The following is a 20,409-nucleotide window of genomic DNA, read 5'->3' as shown; positions in this document are numbered from 1 at the left end:
GAAGCCAATGGAGGAGCCTAGTCTACACCTGTATTCTGATTCAGCTGAACCAGTAAAGCCAATGGGTTCCCCCACCCCATCCCTACTGTAAACAGGGTCTCAGTTGAGTGCAGATCATTCACAGGATTTGGGAACCTACTATGTGAATACAAATGTAAAAGAGAAGGGACTATCCCATGGCCATGCATGCAAATGGACCAGCAGATCCAGAAAGCAAGCTAGTACAATCTAGCAAATTAAGAAACAGATGATGCAATGGAAAGAAGTATAACAACATGATTTGTAGCTAGAGTAAGTCTACCAATATTGCTATTTTGATCCCAAGTTTCAGTTTATAATGTGTCTGCTGTCCTTTACTCTGTAGGCTACAACTTGGCAGCATCCAGTTACTATCAAAGAGCTCTTTTGCACAATTAAGATTTTTTTTTTAAATCTAAAAAGAAGATCTGATTCTGCATCACTCGTGCACCCAAAATTGCCTAAGTCTGCAGAAATTTTGGATGGCAAAGAAGAGAGGATCAGGATGGCAAACAAGCGCTAAATCAGGGGTTCTCAAACTGGGGGTAGGGACCTCTCAGAGGGTCACGAGCTTATTACATGGGGGGGGGGGTCACGAGCTGTCAGCCTCCACCCCAAACCCCACTTTGCCTCCAGCATTTATAATGGTGTTAAATATGTAAATAAGTGTTTTTAATTTAAAAGGGGGGGGGGTCACACATAGAGGCTTACTATGTGAAAGGGATCACCAGTGTAACAGTTTGAGAACCACTGCACTAAGTGTTTACAATGTAAACATTATAAAAAGTGAAACTTACTAACATTTCACTACAAACAAAAGTGAAACTACTCTATTTTAACCTTCCATGCTGAAAGAAAAGCAAGAAATAAACTGCATAACAAAGTGAAAAGTGAATTAGTTTTAAAATTGTTTCAGTTTTAACAACCCAAGCTAGTAGTATTACAAGGAATTTGATTTTAAATTGTGTATATTCAATTCAGTTGTCTTTTTAAGATCACTTTTTAAAACCACACACACACATACTAGCTGCAACCTTACAATAACCAGCATTTTTCCTCCATAATCACAGGTCGTTCTTGTGAGAAGGCAGTACATGCAAATTTAAAAGACCACCACCCTCTCAAGACTCAGACAGCAACATTCTTGTAAGCTTTCAATATGCAACCTGCTTACAAGGAACAAGCAGAAAGGCAGACAGAGAACAAGATTATCAGCCTGGACTTAGAGCCATTGCATACTTATTCCCGTGCAATTTAGAGAGACTACATACACCAGAAACATGTAAAACTATAGTCCCAAATTCACAAGGAGGATTATTAAAAGGTGTGTTTACTCAGTAAACAGCTAGAAATATAACAAATGCAAGGAAATAAACTTAAGAAATGCAATTAAACAGTATTTAAACTATTGGAACAATATTTCAAGGATAAGGGATCTATCTGAAGTATACCAGTACCTTTAAATAGTTGGGTGGGAGCTAAAGTTACAGTTTGATTTGAAAGATGTCTGTCCATCTATTTTGTGTAAGGGGTTTTGGCATGCCATGTGGGAGTCAGCCATACGGGTAAAAGAATTCCAGCTGAACAAAATCCATTATGGTCAGATACTCCCACTTAAATTTTCCTAGGGGCCTTACTTAAGCAGCCATCCCAGTGCACAACTTTACTACAAAAATCTCAGGCCCTAGGTAGAAGCCCTGTAATAGACACTAAAAAACACCTTTACAAGATGATGATATAGCTGACTATGAAGTTATTATAATCTTCTTTGTCTCTGTCTAGGGACAGCTTGCACAATGAGCAGCTTATTACTTTTATACAATTAGAAATGGATATTTAGAGAAAAAACTGTTAAAAGCAACACTGAGTGTCAGGCTGAAATTCAAGCTAGTTAACATACTCTTGGCCTTTAACTCGATCAATTGTGACTAGCTATTGCAGCTGTCACGAAGTGAGAGACTGCTAAATCATCTTTCATACTAAATGTGTAGGCACTATAATATTTAAGAACAAATAGGGAAGTTAAGAACGGAGACTGGCTCTTGGATTTCCAGATCCATTTAATCACAGATATATTTAAAAAAAAAAAAAAAAAAGGCGGGGGGCAAGGGAACCCCACCAGTTAGTATTATTTAATGGAACAAATGCATGAACATCAACGAAACAGCTCTAATGTTTTTCTGTCTCAGTTCGTAGTAGCAGTTGCAGAATTTAAAGTAAAAAATAATGGAAATGAAACAAGTTACTACTTTCTTAAATGCAACAAATATTTTTCTCATTTGCCTGTAAGTTAGTGAGTACAGGACTAAATGGTGCATAGGCTGATTAAATCATACAAACACACACCCAAAGTCAGTTTTTTTGTAAGAGAAAACTATTTTAGGTCTTTTGTTCTTGCAAGCTGCTCTGTGTAAATGGACCCCTAAAGCCATGGAAAATTTCATCCAAGTCAGAGGAACAGCCAGTAGGATCAAGGGCCCTGTTCATCTCAGAAGGCTGAATAGTCGAAAGGAAAGAAAGACCTCTACCTTCCATGAAACAAGCATAATTTGAAAATTCCAGATGGAATTTTTACATCATCAACTGGAGGCAGCCATTTTGCTAAAAAGGTGACATCTGTAACTGGCAGAGTAGGAGCCCTATACTACAAAAGCTTACAGCAGTTTCCAATAATAATTCATCATGAAAAATAAACTGACACTTAAAAAGTAATTTTGTACAAAAATTCCACTTTAATTCTGATGGCTAATGCAGGATGGAAAGACGAAGATTTACCTGACACCTATGCAGCACCTTACATCTTCAAAGTGCTGTGCACACATTAATTAATCCTCACAACACCCCTGTAAAAAACGTGTTATTATCCCCATTTCATGGGGGGAAACAGACAAGTTAGTCTCAGTTGAAACAGAGCTACTATCTGTCATGTGACAGATATTCTGGAAAACAAGTTAACTACTGTTGCAATCCATAGGCCAAATTCAACACTGACGTAAGCAGCAGGAGGACCATGGATGTCAGTTGAATTGCACCCACTTATTTCACATACAAGTTTGATCCCAGAATATACTGGGATGCCTGCATGTTTCCACTTGCTTTCCTACTTTAATAAAATTACGTACAACAAAACCCAATTCTGAAGGAGAAACTTCAGCAACACCCTTGCTACGTTTCATCAGCAATCAGATTAAATCACTGTAAAAGTTTGTTCTTACCTTCTGCTACGTCATCATCTACAGCCCCTTTCACCTGAGAAAAACACCACTGAATGTCATTCCCTCCTCCTCCAGCTCCTAGAAAAAACAAAACAAAAAATAAATAAAACAGATCCTCATTAAATCAGTCTGTTTTGTGTTTACTCCAGTAAACACAGAGGCAGTATCCACCGCTGGCAAGTGACTCAGTTTAGACTACTGTACACACCTACAACAAACAAACAATGTTTCCTACGCAAATATAGAAATTCCAAAAGTTGATTACAAACTTTTTTCCCCTGCAAGTCCCTCCCGCCTCCCTGCCCCCCACCCCGGCAATCCTGATATTGCTTTTGTCAGTTATTTGCCCAATATCCAAAGCAACATCTGTCAAAAGTAGCAGCAGGGATGATAAAAGTTGTTCTGTACAATTGTTGAAAACTCACAAAACTATCAAAATAAGCACAGCTAGTGTTAATAAACTATGCCATGTTAAAACGAGCACCAGTCGGAATATTTCACAACACTTCTTTTTTTTTTAATTTAAAAACTTCAGTGCCCTCTAAAAAACAGAGCACTTTACTTACAAGTGACTTAAATTTCTTAGTAAATATTAGGTGCCAGAATGGCCCCTACAAGTTTTCCAAATATTTCAAATCATTAAATGTTTGCACTTTATAAAAAAAAACAATTCATTTTTCTTTTGGAAAATACATTACACCACCTAAGTACTTCAGGCTGGAGAAAACAAGTTTATAATCCTCTCCCTCCTTCACCATAAAAGTACCAAAAGAAACCGTCAGGCTTAGGTTTTTTAAAAAGCAACAAATCTGTTCAGCAATCTGAACAATCTGCCTGAAGTTAACAGCAAGTATAACTACCATAGAAAATAGATCGAAGAGAAAACTTCAGGAACATTACCACCTCGGCGGACGGTAGTGATTCATTTGAACCTTGCCACCAAAATGCCCCAAAAAACACCACCCATTTCTTTTGCATTTCATTCTTAACAAATCACTGGGCTGGGTCCAGACAGGAAGAGAGATGGAAACAAGTTTGCACTGTCTGCAGGAGGCTATCAAAATGGAAATTCCTTCTCAACCCACAACAACCGAAAAGGACTACAGAACAGATGCAGTTTGCAAAGCTTTAAGGTTATGCAACATTTTTGGGGAAGAGGGGGCATGCAAGGATTCCCCTCCTCCCCCCAATCACACCAATTGAGGAACAAATTAAGTTAAGTTCAAGTCAGGAGCAGTTCTCTCCATGAAAGATCGAGAGGCTGCCTGGGGGGGGGGGGGGGGGGGGAGTAGGAGAAGGAGAGAGAAGAAGGGGAGAGGAGTCTGAAAAGGATTAGACTGTGGTCTGTATTTGGAGCTTCTTACAAAGTCCGGGAACTAGGGGAGACAACCTGAACTAGAATCAGCCAAGGTGATGGGGGAAATCTTATCAGGATGTCCATCTAGACAATATGAATTGCAATATTTGTTTTGGATAAATGTATTGGAAAAGTATTCCACCCTCAGCATCTTTCCCAACCACCAACAACCCTATCCACTCGATTTCTTGTCCTCCCCACACTTCTGCTATTTGCTATTTAACTCTTACTTTTAACACCTTGGAAGCATTTTGAAAATGATTCTTTGCAAGAAAAAATAATATATCGTATGCAGCAAACTGTATTTTAATTTTCATACAACTTGCTACATTCAAGGCCTTGTTTCCCTTGATTAAGAAGGAAAGGAAAGAGAAGGGTGGAGTGGGATAGCCTGGTATGTGTGTGGGAAGCAAGGTGCAAACCTAAATACAGCCTCTCATGCTGTTCTACAGAATGCAAGGCACCGAAGAGGCAATTCATTTGCAGAGGAGGGGAAATGAACATATCACCAGAAGAAAAAAAAATTGAAGAGGAAAAAGTAAGAGGAAGAGACATCCTGTGCATGTGGATCAATTTTTATCTTACAAATCGCACTTCAGGATGCAAGATAAGCAATCTGCAAATTGGGAATGAACATAAATCTCCAGAATAAGAAATAAAAACACCATACATTATTGCGCGCACGCACACACACACACACACACACACACACACACACACACACACACACAGAGATACCTGAATTTTCTAACAAATTACAATCCTCTTCCCAATTTCACCTTTATCTGCAGATATTTACACAACTACACCCTACAGTAGAGTGCAGCTGCACTCTAAACACAATCACATCTGCACCCTACAGCCATCCTCCTGTGCACATCTGCACCCCTACAAACTGCACTTCAAGAACGTAACACCGAAGAGCAATTCCGTCGCAAAACCAGAAAGTCTAGGGAAGAAATACAAAAACAAAAAAACAAACAAAAAAAACCACACCACCCTGCTTGGAAATCTAACATGCTCAACTTCAGAAATACAGGGCTTCTTCCAAACCCAGCCACCACCACCTTTTCCTCGTGAAACACAAATGTTCTGCAAGCAAAAGAGGGGAAAGAACACAGATTTCTAGAAAGAAAACAAATATATTAAAAGGGGGGGGGCGATGCAAATTGCATTTCAGGATTGAAGGTTTTAGGAATGCAAATTAAAAAAAAAAAAGAGAGAGATCAAGAGAAACCGAGCCCACATTTTCAGAGGAAGGAATAAGAGAGAGAGCGAGGGAATGAGAAAGAGGAAAAGAAGGAGAGACCGATGTACCCAGCGAGCAAGTCTGCCACCTCCACACATAACAGGCGACAACAGCAGCAGCTCAGGTTTGCAGGCTGCTTTCAAGGCCATTTTAGTGGCCTCACCTGCCCCTACACACATCCCCCCGCCCCCTGGGCTCTATGGGCAGCGGGGGCCGGCCCCCGGGAAGGAGGGGGCACTCTCCCCCTTACCTGCCATGTTGAGCTCCCAATAGCGGCCGGGTCAGAGAGAGCGGCCTCTCCGCTCTAGAAAGGGCCCCCTTGGCCGGGCTGATGGCGAGCGTGGAGGGAGGATGGCGGCAGATTGTACCGGGGGGGGGGGGGGCGGTGTAAAGCCGGCTCCGTTCGGCTTCCCCCGCTCTTCCGAGTCGGTCTTTCCTGCTCGCTCGTCCGCCCCCCCCCTCCCGTTCCAAGGTTCCACTTTCAAAATGGCGCCGGCTGAGCTGGGGGTGACGTCACCCGGAGAGGGGAGGGGAGGGGGGACGAGGGGCGGGGTGAGAACTCCAAAGAGAAGCGAGGGGGGGGGGCGAGGGACAGGAGGGGCGACCGGGAAAGAAGGTTGATTCGGTTGCGTCCGCCCCTGCTGCACTCTCTGGTGCCTCTCCGCGAGCTGGACTGCCTAGCCCCTGCCAGCTGCTAACCAGCCCCATTCACTGTGTTCACTGCACCCCAGCTGTGCCCACACATCCACCCAGCTCCCCCCGCCGCACCCACACATATCCCCAGTCCACCACCTGCACCCCAGCCATCCCCATCCACTGCATTTACTGCACCTCTGCCCTGCCCAGCTCCTACTAGTAAGCCACCCCCAATTCACTCTACACTGAGCCTGCACATCTGCCCAGCCCAGGGGCTGCTCCAGGCACCAGCGCACCAAGTGCGTGCCTGGGGCGGCAAGCCGCAGGGGGGGCGGGCGCCTGCTGGTTACTGTGAGGGCAGCAGTCAGGCCACCTTCAGTGGCATGCCTGCGGGAGGTCCGCTGGTCCCGCAGCTTCGGCGGCGGGTATGCTGGAGGCGTGGGACTGGTGGACCTCCAGCAGGAATGCTGCTGAATCCACATTACCAGCAGAGCCGACCTCCCACAGGTGCGCCACCGAAGGCTGCCTGACTGCCATGCTTGGGATGGCAAAATACATAGAGCCGCCCCTGGCCCAGCCTCCACCAGCTGCACATCCGCCAACCTCTCTGCCCATTGTGACCACTGCACCCACACTTCCGTCCAGCACCTGCCAAAAGCATTCACTTCTCCTACACACCTGGCCTACCTGTAGGGTGACCAGACAGCAAGTGTGAAAAATCAGGACAGGGGGTGGGGGCTAATAGGAGCCTATATAAGAAAAAGACCCAAAGATCAGGACTGTCCCAATAAAATCAGGACATCTGGTCACCCTACCTACCTGCAACAGCTATGTTCGCCAACAGGCCCTCCCTGCTTAATGCTGGGCCCACTGCACTTTCACCTCTGGTCAACCTCAGCTAGCTACGCCCTCTGCACCTATACCTTTGCCCTGTCTGCACCTGCTGTGCTCACAACTCTGGCTAGCACTTGCCAATTATGCCACTGCGCCCATAACCCAGCCCAGTATCCACTAGCTGCTGGATAAAAGGTTTTTGGGCCCCCTCTGATTCATGTCACAAATTGACATGGCACTTCAAAGAATTAGCTATGTTCCAATCCCCCAAAGAACTTGGTTACAAATCATCTTGCATCTGACGAAGTTTATGCTCAAATATATTTGTTAGTCTCTAAGGTGCCACAAGGACTCCTTGTTGTTTTTGCTGATACAGACTAACACAGCTACCACTTTGAAAATGGGGAGGTTGTGTATTTTATTTCTGAAGTTACATTTATCACATTGAAAAAGGTATAGAATAGATTTCAATATATGTGTCAGATCAATCCACCTTCTTAGTGCACAATTACCGTATTGTCCCGAGTATAGGCCGCACTTTTCCCCCCTAATGTGAGTGTTTAAACTAGGGGTGGCCTACAATCGGGACAATAGCCGCGGCGGGAGCCCAGAGCCCTTTAAATCCCAGCTGCGGCCGGGACTCAGAGGGCTCTGGGCTGCCCCAGCCGCGTCCCCGCCTCCCCCGCCGCCCGGCCCCGGCCCCGTGTACCCGCCTCCGCCGGCCCTGGCCTCGCGCCGCCCAGCCAGCCCCGGCCATGTCCCCGCCCCCTCTGCCACCCGGCCCCAGCCCCGCGTACCTGCCTCCGCCGGCCGTGTCCCCGCCTCCCCCGCCGCCCGGCCCCGGCCCCATGCACCTGCCTCCGCCGGCCCCGGCCGCGTCCCCGCCCGCCGCCCGGCCCCGGCCCCGGCGCCGCCCGGCCCGGCCCCGGCCCCGCCCGCCGCCCGGCCCCGGCCCCGCCCGCCGCCCGGCCCGGCCGGCCCCGGCCGCCGCCCGGCCCCGGCCGCGTCCCCGCCCGCCGCCCGGCCCCACGCACCTGCCTCCGCCGGCCGCGTCCCCACCTCCCGGCCCCAGCCCCGTGTACCCACCTCTGCCGGCCCCGGCCTCAGGGCCGCCCGGGGGGGGGCAAGTGGGGCAATTTGCCCCCCGGGCCCAGCAGGGGCCCCACGAGAGTTTTTCGGGGCCCCCGGAGCGGGGTCCTTCACTCGCTCTCGGGGGCCCGGAAAACTCTTGTGGGGCCGGGCGCAGGAGCTTCTTCTGCTCCTGGTCTTCGCCTGCGGGGGGGGTCCTTCCGCTCCGGGGCGGAAGGACCCCCCACTGGCGAGTTACCGCAGAAGCGGGACCCGCTGCCGAAGTGCAGCCCGGTCTTCGGCGGTAATTCGGCGGCGGGGGGCCCTTCCGTTCCGGGACCCGCTGCCGAAGTGCCCCGAAGACCCGCGGCGGGGCCTTCCGCCGCCGAATTACCGCCGAAGACCGGGCTGCACTTCGGCGGCGGGTCCCGCTTCGGCGGTAATTCGGCGACAGGGGCGCCCCGCGGCGGGTCTTCGGGACACTTTGGCGGCAGGTCCCGGAATGGAAGGGGCCCCCCCCGCTGAAGACCCCGGGCCCCCGGAATTCTCTGGGCAGCCCTGCCCGGCCGCGCGTCCCCCGCCGCCGCATCACCCATCCCTGTCCCCGCGTCCCCTGCCGCCCGGCTCCGGCCCCGCATCCCTTCCCGGCCGCCCTACTCTGGCTGGCCAGCTACCTGGCTCTGGCCGTCCGGCTCCCGCCACATCCTCCAGCTCCGGGCTCCGGCCGCGTGACTCCTGCCCTGGCCCAGCATCCCGGGGCTCCTGGCTCCAGCCGCGGCCGGACTGTAGTGCCGCCAGCCACATCCAGGCAGCGCAGTAAGGGGGCAGGGAGGGGGTGTTGGAGAGAGGGCAGGGGTGGGGGGTGGATAGGGGTTGCGGGGGTCAGAGGGCAGGGAACAGGGGGATTGAATAGGGGCAAGGGTCCTGGTGGGGCAGTTAGAAAGGATCAGGGGATGGATGGGGCGGTGAGAGGCAGTCAGGGGCAAGGGTTCCAGGGGCTGTCAGGGGACAGAGAGAAGGGGTGGTTGGATGGGGCAGGGGTCCCTGGGGTGGGGGGAGGTGTCAAGGAACGCGGGGGGTTGGATGGGGCAGGAGTTCGGGGGGGGGGCCATGATCCCTAACCCTAAGAACATTTGCTAATGTTGTTGATTGTTGTGCAGGGGAGAGGGTGAGAACTGTTCCCATCAGTCTCCTTGTTGTCCATTCCTTTTCCCTTCTTTATTTACAGTATAACTACAAAATAGTTTTCAATATTTCTGAGTATATAACATATGCCATCAAAAGCAGGACTACCAAAAGTGTTAAAAATACTGGTACATGTCTTCCTATTCATTAAATAAAATACTGATATACTGTTCTACTAATGTGTATATTTTCTTTAAGTTAAAAAAAGTTAAAAATTTATTTTTTTTAAATAGCACCAAACTTTAAGGGTGCGGCTTATAATCAGGAGCGGCCTATACTCGGAACAATACGGGTATTTCTGTCCTGTACTGTTTTTCAAAGTATTTTTCAGCCCCATTCCTTATTTCACCCATGCATTGAGTCTTACCTGTTCCTTTTCACACTCTTGCTGTCCTCTGATGACATTCCTCGTTCGGCTTATCCAGCATTTCCTCTGTTCTGGCCACATACCCTGTTTGGATGCACATTTCTCCCTCCCCACCCCCCCTGGGATGGTTTCCACAATGTCCATTGCCTTTTAGTTCATATTTTACTAGATAACCCTTCTCCTTTCTCATTGCTATTCCCTGCATATACCCAGCCATGCTCCTGAGCCATTTTTAGCCTACATCCACCTTTCATCCCGACAGCCTGTAAGATCTACAAAGAAAGACTTCCAGTCGAGACCAGCTTGGCACAGCTCCTGCTGGCTTGAAAAGGATGAAGGCTCCCTTTCAGCTCACTAGGTCCCACCTCAAGTCTCAGCTGCAATTAACATGCAGAACTCAGATAAATTACTGCATCCAATCCAGTTAGGACCTTGCAGAATTCATCAGGTTTGCTTTAGAGAGATTTGTGTAAATGTTTCCTTTGCTTTCAGTCAGCATGGGGTTCAGATACCTCAACTTTCACATCTAAATTCCAGTTTGAACAGATCTAAAAATTCAGTGATTTTACATGGCTATAAATGGGAAACCACAAATCAGCCCTAGAGAAGAAAGTGGGCTGGAATTAAAGAGCTCTTCTTGTATTCCCAGCTCTATCAGAGACTCGCTGTGTGATTTGCAAGTTGCTTAAGGGTTAGGGTTGGTTAAGACAAAATTTTCATTGATTTGGAGTTTCCAGCTTGAAACACCTAGGGCCTGATTTTCTTCATGGAAATCACACACAAGTCTCAGATATAACCAGAGGGTTATGTCCTTCATAGCTTCTGTAAGCCAAGCTTGCTGCACTCACCAGGGGCTCCTTCCATTCCTCTATTCCACCTGTGGGCCACCTCTCATCTTCTCTTTCAGGGACTCTTTGCAACTCACCCAATCCTCTCGCTCATGCCCAGGACTGTGTGCCCCCTATACCAGGGCCTCTGTATGCACCACCCCATTCCAGGGTCCCATAGTCTCCTCCCCTCATGTAAAAACATCTGTATGCACCCTTATTCCCCCTTCCCCCACAAGCCTCTCCATTCCTCCTTCTCCCCCCATACCAGAATCCCCTAATCTTTCTTCTGCAAGAGACTGTGACCCTCAATCCACCTTCCTCCAAAACCAGGGGGGCCCCATTCTCCCTCCATGCCAGCAGCATTGTGTATGCTGCGGGGAGGGATAGCTCAGTGGTTTGAGCATTGGCCTGCAAAACTCAGGGTTGTGAGTTCAATCCTTGAGGGGGGATCTGGGGCAAAAATCAGTACTTGGTCCTGCTAGTGAAGGCAGGGGGCTGGACTCAATGACCTTTCAAGGTACCTTCCAGTTCTAGGAGATTGGTATATGTCCAGTTTGTTTGTTTTTTTGTTTGTTTTTTTTAATACCCCCATTCCTAATTCCCATTATGCTTTCCAGTCACTGAAAAATCAGGCCTCAAGATGTCTCATATTAGCCACCTAGAAACTGAGCTGCCAAAAATCATAGGCCATTCTTGAAAATTTAAGCCTTGGTCTCTGAGCCTCCATGAGATTATAAAATACTTGCCTACCTCACAGGGTTACTGAAAGGATAGATTCATATTTGTGAGGCATTCCGATTGCACAGTATTGGGGGCTGCATACAACCCTATAAATAAATAACTAAAATTTTCACTCAGGACTGGTTCCAGATTCACTTGAAAGTGGAGAGAGCACAAAGTTTAGCTCCCTAGACACACTTCTGCTACATTTGAGAGTGTTTGGATCCAGGTCTTTTATTTGGTTCCTTACAGAATTTAGAGCAAGTCAACAAGTCCAGAGCCAAACTTGCCCAAAGTTTGAGGATGGTCATAACCCAGGATGAAGTGGTGTTTGTTTGACTCACTACAGTGTTAAGAGCCAGCCAGAAAAACAAGGTCCAAAACTTTCCCAAAACTCAGAGGTGTTCTGACCATCTTTACTCACTAGATCTATAAACCTTTGGGCAAACCTGGACTGAGTTTCAAATTTGCAATGAAACCTGGCCAGTTGTTTCAGGATTCCTTGACAGCAATGCTGCACAGCTCTGAGCAAAAATATCTGGCCACCACTTAGCAAGCAAGTCTCTCTTGCATTATGAGCTTCAGTTCATTCATTGATTCCTATGGAGTTACTCCAGAAATGGAATTGGCCCATAGTTTACAGCACACATTAGTTCAAAAACTTCTTCAGAGACATTGTTTCAGAAACAGCGTTAGCTCTCTAATGTAATGGCGATGCCTTAATTCACTCTATAATTAGCACAAACTAAAGTCAGTCTCTTCCCCACCCTTTAGCAAACATTGAATATCACAATGCCAAAGTGTTATAATACCACATAATACCAAGACCACTGCTTTTTTTTCCCCTCCAAACAAACTGAACTACAGACTATAATAATGAAGTGTTATAAACAACATTAAATCACAGTTGTGATAACAAGTGAAACATCTCGGGATGCATGATCTTTGCTTGTTTGTATGTTCACACACTTGTTAATTCATGGAATCCAGTTATTTACGCCAGTTTAGTGATTAGTGCAAATGAGGAATGTTTATCTTATGGCCCTGATTCAGCAAAATTCTTAAGCAAATGCTTATTTCCCATTGACTTCAATGGGATTTAAACATGTGCATAATAGCTTTGCTGAATCAGGGCCTTTAACAGCACTATGCTAAATTTATACAATACCCTTCACAAGACATCCCAGGGTGATTTACACTGAACAAAATATTCTTAAACATATGCCTTGTTCAATTGTGGTTTAAAAATTGATTCATGTTTTCATGTGTACAAAGGTAATACAAACTCCATATTCACATAGCATAAATTAGACTCGGGTAGAATCCAGAGTGACAACTACCATAAAATTATATTTAGCACAATCAACAGATATTAACCTTAAGAAAACCAAGAACCATATGATGACAAGTCTGTCATGGGCACCTATAGGACTTCACCGTTTTCGTTTTTGTTTCTGTTCATTTGTATTGTGGTAGAAATGCCTATCATGGACCGGGACCACATTGTGCTAGGTGCTGTACAAACACAAACTGAAAGACAGTCCTTGCCCTAAAAAGCTTACAACTGAAGGTCATTATGCGACACATAACGGCCATGCAGAATTTCACAGCAGCTGCAAGTTTAGAACCCATATCCTTGTGTTTCAAAACCATATCCTTACCACTTAACTAAAGGAGAATCAACATTAGCTGAGAACAATATAGGGACTGAGACACGTAGCAAACCCTGCCTTAAAGTCTATGAGTCCTGATTCAGCTTATTAGAGGGCAGTGGTAAAAACACATACACACAAATCAGTTCAAGCAAATCAAGTGAAATCGGACAGGTAACTAATGAAAATATATCAAAACTAGGGCAATGATCAAACAATCTAGACACAGAAAGAACTCTAACAGCAGCATACTCGGTGTCTGCTGCAGTTTCTTAATAATATGATCTGTTAGACAAGAGGATAATGAATTATAACAATCAATTCCAGAAATAACAAAGGCATTAATTATAATGGAACATAGAAGTTAGACTAGATGTGACCTAATAGGTCTCTTCTATCGCTATCTGGCATCTGTGCAGAATGGTTTCCTACAGCATATTCTCCTGCACTTCATCCAGTCTAGTTTTAATACATTTCAAACACCGAGACTTCCATCACTGTCTTTGGGAAACCACTGCAGAGGCTAAAAGGCACTAATATTTGGCAAAGTTTCCCAATAGCCTAAATTCTCCTATTCTTAATTTCATATCATTGTTCCTAGCTATACAGCCATTTAATTAATACCTTCCAACAAATTGACAACTCATAGTTTTAGCTTTTTTGTACTATTGCCAGCTGGAAACTCCTGCTTAACAAAATGGTCAAATAGCCCTGGCCCTGCAGTCAGCTTTGTGCAGGCGTACTCACAGGTTACATTACTAGTGTGAGCCCCAGTTTACATCAGTGCAGCACGTCTGCCTCGGGAGTTTACACTGATACAAATACTCTCAGAATAGCCAGGCCCCTACCTGGAATGGCAATTGTCACATTCTGATGCATTAAAGCAGGGGCAGGCAACCTATGGCACGTGTGCTGAAGGCGGCAAGCGAACTGATTTTCAGTGGCACTCACACTGCCCGGATCCAGGCCACCGGTCCGGGGAGATCTGCATTTTCATTTAATTTTAAATGAAGCTTCTTAAACATTTTAAAAACCTTATTTACTTTACATACAACAATAGTTTAGTTATAGATTATAGACTTGTAGAAAGAGACCTTCTAAAAACATTAAAATGTATGACTGGCACGCGAAACCTTAAGTTATACTAAATAAATGAAGACTTGACACACCACTTCTGAAAGGTTGCCGACCCCTGCATTAAAGCATATGGGGATTTCATTCTCCTTTGCTATCAGTCGGTTCACTTGTCCTGAGTTCACTCAGAACAGAGAGTGCTATAAAGCCCTGAAAATCCCTGTTCTCAGGGTATCATCACAGCTATAACTCTGTTTAAACAAAGGTAACAACTAGCACATTTCCAGTCCTATCATCAGCCAGACCCTGACTACCATTTATGTAAATCCTTAACTTGATTCATGGGCATTCTTCCATTGAAGTCAATGGTTCTATTCACCTGCTAAATGTGCTTGTAAGTGTTTGTTGGATTGGGGCCATTGGCAGAGCCTATTAGAGCTACTAGAAGCTGAAGGCATTATAATAGCTTGGTTATTAAAACTGATTTTCTTTTATTTAGTGCTCCCTCTTTGGAAAGGTATAACATTAAAATTGCTAGCAGCTTTGAGCACGATATACTAGAAGCAGCACAACTTAATGAGCACTTAGGAATTAATCTCTCCATTTGCAGACACTGGAGATCTTAGGTAAAAGTGGACAGAGATGACACATACCTTGTAGATCACTTTGTAACCGTCATCTAAAGAGCTGTTTAAGCAAAATAACACAGCAATAAAGTCTAGTGGCTCTGTAACTCAGTGGCCTAAGCCATTCCTCACTGAACAAACCCCTGCAAAGAAAGATGAGGAATTTGGGTATACAAGCAGCTTAACTGTCATTTTAAAAGTATAAAGCTCATTGGATTAACTAGCTGTACAGGAGGAAGTCTCAATGGGGTTTGGTATTGGAAATTCCTATAGGTAGTCTCCTAAATTAGGGCTGTTCCAGGCTTTTTAGCCCTCCTTTTGCTAGCACAAAAGCTAATTGGTTTGGGAAATGATTTGACAACTGTGTTAAGGGAAATAGTTTACAAGACAAGTTTAAGTCCATTCTCATAATGGATTTGTTAAAGAGAAGTAATTGCACAATGCCACATGTGAGACCAGAGCCTGCAAAAAGTTACCAGTTTGATGCTTTTTTTTTTTTTTAATTTTAGTTCAGTTGCATGGGGTTTATTTGAAATGTCAATTTCAAATAAATAAAAAAAAGACAGTAAAGCTCAGGCAAAACTGCTGAGCCTCTGAAACAGGTGAAGCAAACAGGCTGTAATCACAAGTATTTTTCTGAATTCAAAAGGAGAACAGAAATGGATTGGGAAGTTTACATGATCCTATTAAACCTAGAGATATGGCTACAGCATAGCACTAGCAATCATGAGACCTATCACTTACTCATTGTGTGACCTGGGGAAAAACACTTAATCCACTGTTTTCTGGAGTGATCTCTGATTTGGGGTGCTTCAGTTTTGGAATACTCCTTTCAAGAAATCTCTGGGCTGATTTTCAGAGGTGCTCAGATCCTACAGCCTTATCTTCAGTTCAGTGCCTCTAAAAATCAGGGTCATATAGTCACGTTATGAACCCCGCAGAATTGACATACCCACCTCTGTAAATATTGTCTTAACTTCTCCATGCTTAAATGTTCTCATTTGTGAAATGAGGATGAATAGGCTTGCACACCCTCACGCTGGGTTTTGAGGCCTATGGATGAAGAGCACTAGGTAAATGCATTTTGGGTGTGGAAACAACATAGTTTAAAATATACTTACCTGAGATACTATACTGCATCTCTGAGGAGCAGGAAGTAACTTATAGATGAAGGCGGCCCTAAGCACCATTACTTTTATGAGGGACAACTACCAGGTCAGCAGAGCAGGAAGAGGAGGAGCTTGGATATACAGCTGAAAGAACATTAAATTTGCTTTTGAAAACATTCATGGGCTATTCACAGGGACTATTTCTGGGGTAGGAGGGAATAGTTATTGCATTTTTTTATATGGGAATCAGGTCACCCCAATCACCTGTCCACAAAAGTGAAAACTCAGACTGAGGAAGCTATATACAAGTAACTTACTTGCTAAGAGCAGGAAGCTGTAAATGAATTTGCAGTTAACCATTAAGCACCATCTTTATAAGTATAATTTATCTAATACAGCTTGGGGGCTATGGTTCCTTTCATCTGAGGATCTCCAAGTGCTTTATAAGCATTAGTTAATTAATGAGCTGCCACTCTGTCCTGTGAGGTAGGTAAATTATATCTGTAGAGAGGGTTTTTTTTCTTCTTCAAAGGGTAAACTCAAGTATAGAAGACACAACTCAGGGGATTTACCCCCAAATGATATAGTCATCCTTTGTGCAGCACTGAAGTTAGTGTTAATAAATAAGTAATTTCAGCTATTGAAGTTGTAGCCCAGTTAAAGGGGAGTATAAACTCCTGATTCTGCAATGAGCTGCATAGGAGGAGATCTTTATGTCTGTAAGGAGGCCTATTTACTTAATTGGATGGGTTACACAGGGAGAGTAATCTGTTTGCACAGAGCTCATTGCAGATTCATGGTCTGTTTGTTAATATTAGGTTGTATGAACCTATCCATCCTGGTGGTCAAACTTTATTTGAAGAAACACTTATTTTTAAATTAGTTGTATAGTGTAGGTTGGAGTATGGGGGAGATTGCTGGAGTCAGACATAGAGCCCTGCATTGCGGACTCCCAGTTCTTTGCTCCAATCGATAGATCAGCCCAGTGTTGCCGGCTCTCCCAATGTTAAATGTGGAGCCCCCAACTCCTGGAATCATGAATCTGTGAGAATCTGTTCATTTTATTTTATATTTAATATAAGTTTCTAGATCTTGTGGTTGTTGGGAAAAGCTTGAAAATGTGACCCTCTAAAGGCTCAAAATCCAACAAGCAAATAAAAATCCCCAATGCTATTTTTTTTTAAATCTCATGATTTTTAAGACAACTAATGATTTTAGAGGACCTGTCTTTGAATGCATGGGGTTAGCAATACTACTATCCTAACAACCTTTTTAGAAAACCTTTAAAAATAACTCCTCCCCCCATTTTTGTGTTATGTAGTTAAGTGATGTGTGACGATTATTGGTGTATCATTTGCTGTTTTATAATCATTAGCTTTATGGTCCATGTTGTTTTTAGGTTCATTCTTCTATTGGTACTTAATAGTATTTAGTTCTTCTAGGACATCTTCACAGTGTTTTGCAAACATTAGTTAACTCAGCAATTAAAAAGTACGTGTGCATTGCAGCTCAAGCTGTTCTGAGACATTCTTTGCTTACTTTCCTTTGTCTTGGAATAACAACTGACTCTTCTGGTTGTGCAACAGAGAGAGTCTGAAAGTAATGCCAGGAATGAATTGCAAAGGGAAGGAAGGAGGCCAGAATTTCAAAGTGGATTGTTCCATTTACATGGCTTTTCTGGTGGGGAATAAGTTAATGCTATAAACAGGAGAAAGGTGTGGTCTGTGTATTAGACAGGAAATCCTTAGTTCTAATGCTTGTTCTGTTGCTGATTCTAAAAGTCAGGCTCCTGTGAAGTTTAAGAAAGGTATCCCAAATTACTGGTCCAGTTTGCATGTTAGTTGAGGTGTTATTCTGAATTCAGCCAGGGACAATTGTCCGCTCTTAAACAGAAAGCTTATATTTTCTTCTTATTCTACCTGAGCCCTATTTCCCTCTTAAGGTAGAACTATTGACATATAAGAACATTAAGAGAGGATTTTTTTATTCATAAAGAATCACTTCATTGGCACTCATGATGTCATAAATTTATTAGAGTTCCAATTATCCAGGGTTTGAAAGACCTGAATTTCTAATACTCCCTCATTCTCCCCCACCCACCCATTTAACCCTCCCAAAAGCTTTAAAGGCCTATAAAGGCTTTTATCCAACATAGAAAAGCAAAAAAGTGCCTCACAAGCCCAATAATTTCCTTTCTGCTTTGTGCTGGGGTTGAAAAAATAGAGATCCCAATCTTGCAAGTTATTCTACATGGAGAGTATGGGTTTGAAGAACCCCATTGACTCCTATGTAACTTTCAAGATCAGGACCCAGATCTCTGAATTACGCTCTCTACAGAGTTATTCACAGCTTGCGTAATGAGAAGTCATTTATGAGAAAGCGATGAAAGAGAATGGACAGTTGGAGCTAAGCCTGTGAATAAGTCTGGGGACTGTTGCTGCAGGCAGCTGCTTCCTTTCCAGGAGGAAAATGTGTCACTTCCTTCAGAGGTCCCAGAGCTATGGTGCATTCAAGTTCAGCAGCAGGAGATGCAAAGCCTTAAAGGCAAGACAGTTTTTGAAGTTGTTGTAGAGGAGGAACTCCTGAGAAATATTTCAAGGGTGACACCGGCTAGCAGTGGTACATAAATGGCCCTCACTAGATGCGGTTTAAAAATTTTAAGCCATTCTTTATCCTAACCTGTTTTGATTCTTGACTTTCTGTTCCTCTCTGCCTGTAGACTGAGAGAGCACTCTGTAGCTATCTCTAAACAAAGAACATTTTCCCCACCCCAAGCAAAATTTTCCTTGTGGGAGAGGGGTAGGTGAAGGAAAGAATAAGAAACTCACTTATTGATACTTGCATATCAACTCACTTAAAATACCCCAAAACAAATATAGTCCTCTTTCCCCATGCAAACCCATTCTGTTAAATCTAAGGCCAGGATAGTTTGGCTTGGTTCAGAGGAGGAAAGCATTAGAACTTCCTGTTTCTGAGGCATCAGATAGAGTCACCCTGTTTCATTATTTAAATCCTGCATCTGCAGCACTATTTTGGTTAGATCTGGGACAAATTTATTCTGAAAATAATACATTAGGCATAGTGTCAGTGTGTTAATTGTTCTGGCTAGTGGTTTATTCCCTCCTAGTAATACTCCAAACAGCATGATCCTGATTTCTATGCCCTTGGCACTAACTTGGAATCTAGTCTTTCTAAGTGTTAAAGCACCCAATCATCTGAGCGGAAGGAAAAAGTGGAATTAACCATTTCATTTCCATAAACTGCTGATGCCTTCTTTAGTTGCATCGAAACCCTTTTGCTTGTTTGTGACATGTTCCATATAATGCTAGTGGTACCCCAGGTATACATATACTACACATATGTGCTCCACGCCCTCTTACAAGTCAACCCTCAGAGCACTTATGGTGATAATCTCTTGGGGCATCTCTGTCTTTTGTGATCTGTTCGTATCATGCCAGGGTCAAACATTGATTTCAAAGTCCATGGGGAGAGCAAAGCTTACTTCTGCACAAGCACTGATTGGGGTCAGATGAGACCAGAAGAAGACCCCCTTTGATGCATAGGGGCCTCAGTGATAGTATCCATTTACATAGGAATACACACTAGAGCTGCAAGCTGATCTGCATAGATTGAACAGAAAATGTTATAGTTTAGGTACTGAATGCTGCAAACAATAAAAAGAATAATCCATATTGATGGTGTGCCTTTTGCCCACGGCACTAGAAACCTGATTTAGAGACATCCCACTGACGTCAGTAGAAAGACTGCCATTGATTTCAATGGCGATGGGACTAGTCCCTCCATACAGACATCCATAGTGAAGGCAGATCTCAGTTGGTGAATATTACGTTACACCGCAGTGTGAAAAGGAAAAGTCTTGGCCAAAGACATGGGGTGGAATCTCCTAGTCTTCTGATAAGAATAGGGATCTTTCAGATTCATATGGTATTTATATCTGAAGGTGAGAAGTACCTTAGATAGACACAGGACATAGGGCGTCAGACCTTAAGTTCTCATCTGAAAGATCCATGAACATAAATGGCATGGAATTTAGCTTATTAACCCTGGAAGGAAGAAAGGTTTACTCAGTCCAGGTGGGATTTGAATCTGCTGTTTCAGGGCCTGACCTATTGAAGTCAATGGAAAGACTCGCATTTAACTTCAATGGGCTTTGGATCATGTCTTCAGTGAGTTTGGGTCTTTCCAGTTCTCAAACTGGGGTGTGTGGCAGTGTACATGATAATGCCATATCACAAATTCTCACGGTTTCTGGTTGAACAGAAGAGGAAAAGTGTTTAAAGTGAAGACAGTTGAACCTACCATATTTTTTTTGGGAGGTGTGGGAAGAAGCTGAAAAGGATATTTTTGTTTTGGGGAGTAAATTATCATTTTGGGAGACACATCATCGCTGCTAGACCCCCAGTTGGCTTTTTCACATCACTAAGCCAAACCACAGGGTGAAGTGGACT

At 44.4% G+C, this 20,409-nt stretch overlaps 1 protein-coding gene across 4 annotated transcripts in view; it reads right to left on the bottom strand.

Annotated features, from left to right (window-relative positions):
• PPP2R2A (protein phosphatase 2 regulatory subunit Balpha) overlaps nt 1-16,405 on the bottom strand; it is an 81,315-nt gene extending 64,910 nt beyond the window's left edge. Inside the window, exons 1-3 of one of the 4 annotated variants that reach the window (XM_045004701.1) lie at nt 16,258-16,332; nt 15,953-16,084; nt 3,234-3,311 (exon numbers count right to left, since the gene is read on the bottom strand). In XM_045004701.1, coding sequence (XP_044860636.1) covers nt 3,234-3,311; nt 15,953-15,971 — 97 coding nt within the window. In that variant the 5' untranslated portion in view covers nt 15,972-16,084; nt 16,258-16,332. Of the gene's footprint in view, nt 1-3,233; nt 3,312-4,093; nt 4,146-6,089; nt 6,307-15,952; nt 16,085-16,257 lie in introns of those variants that run through there. The other 3 variants (XM_045004700.1, XM_045004702.1, XM_045004699.1) reach the window with 3 other exon arrangements.
• Between the last annotated feature and the right edge of the window lie 4,004 nt (nt 16,406-20,409).

The sequence above is a fragment of the Mauremys mutica genome, chromosome 2 (genome assembly GCF_020497125.1).
Source record: "Mauremys mutica isolate MM-2020 ecotype Southern chromosome 2, ASM2049712v1, whole genome shotgun sequence".
In the NCBI taxonomy this organism is placed as follows: Eukaryota; Metazoa; Chordata; order Testudines; family Geoemydidae; genus Mauremys; species Mauremys mutica.
Note: the sequence above shows the minus strand (reverse complement) of the source record. Positions and strands in the feature narration are given on the sequence as shown.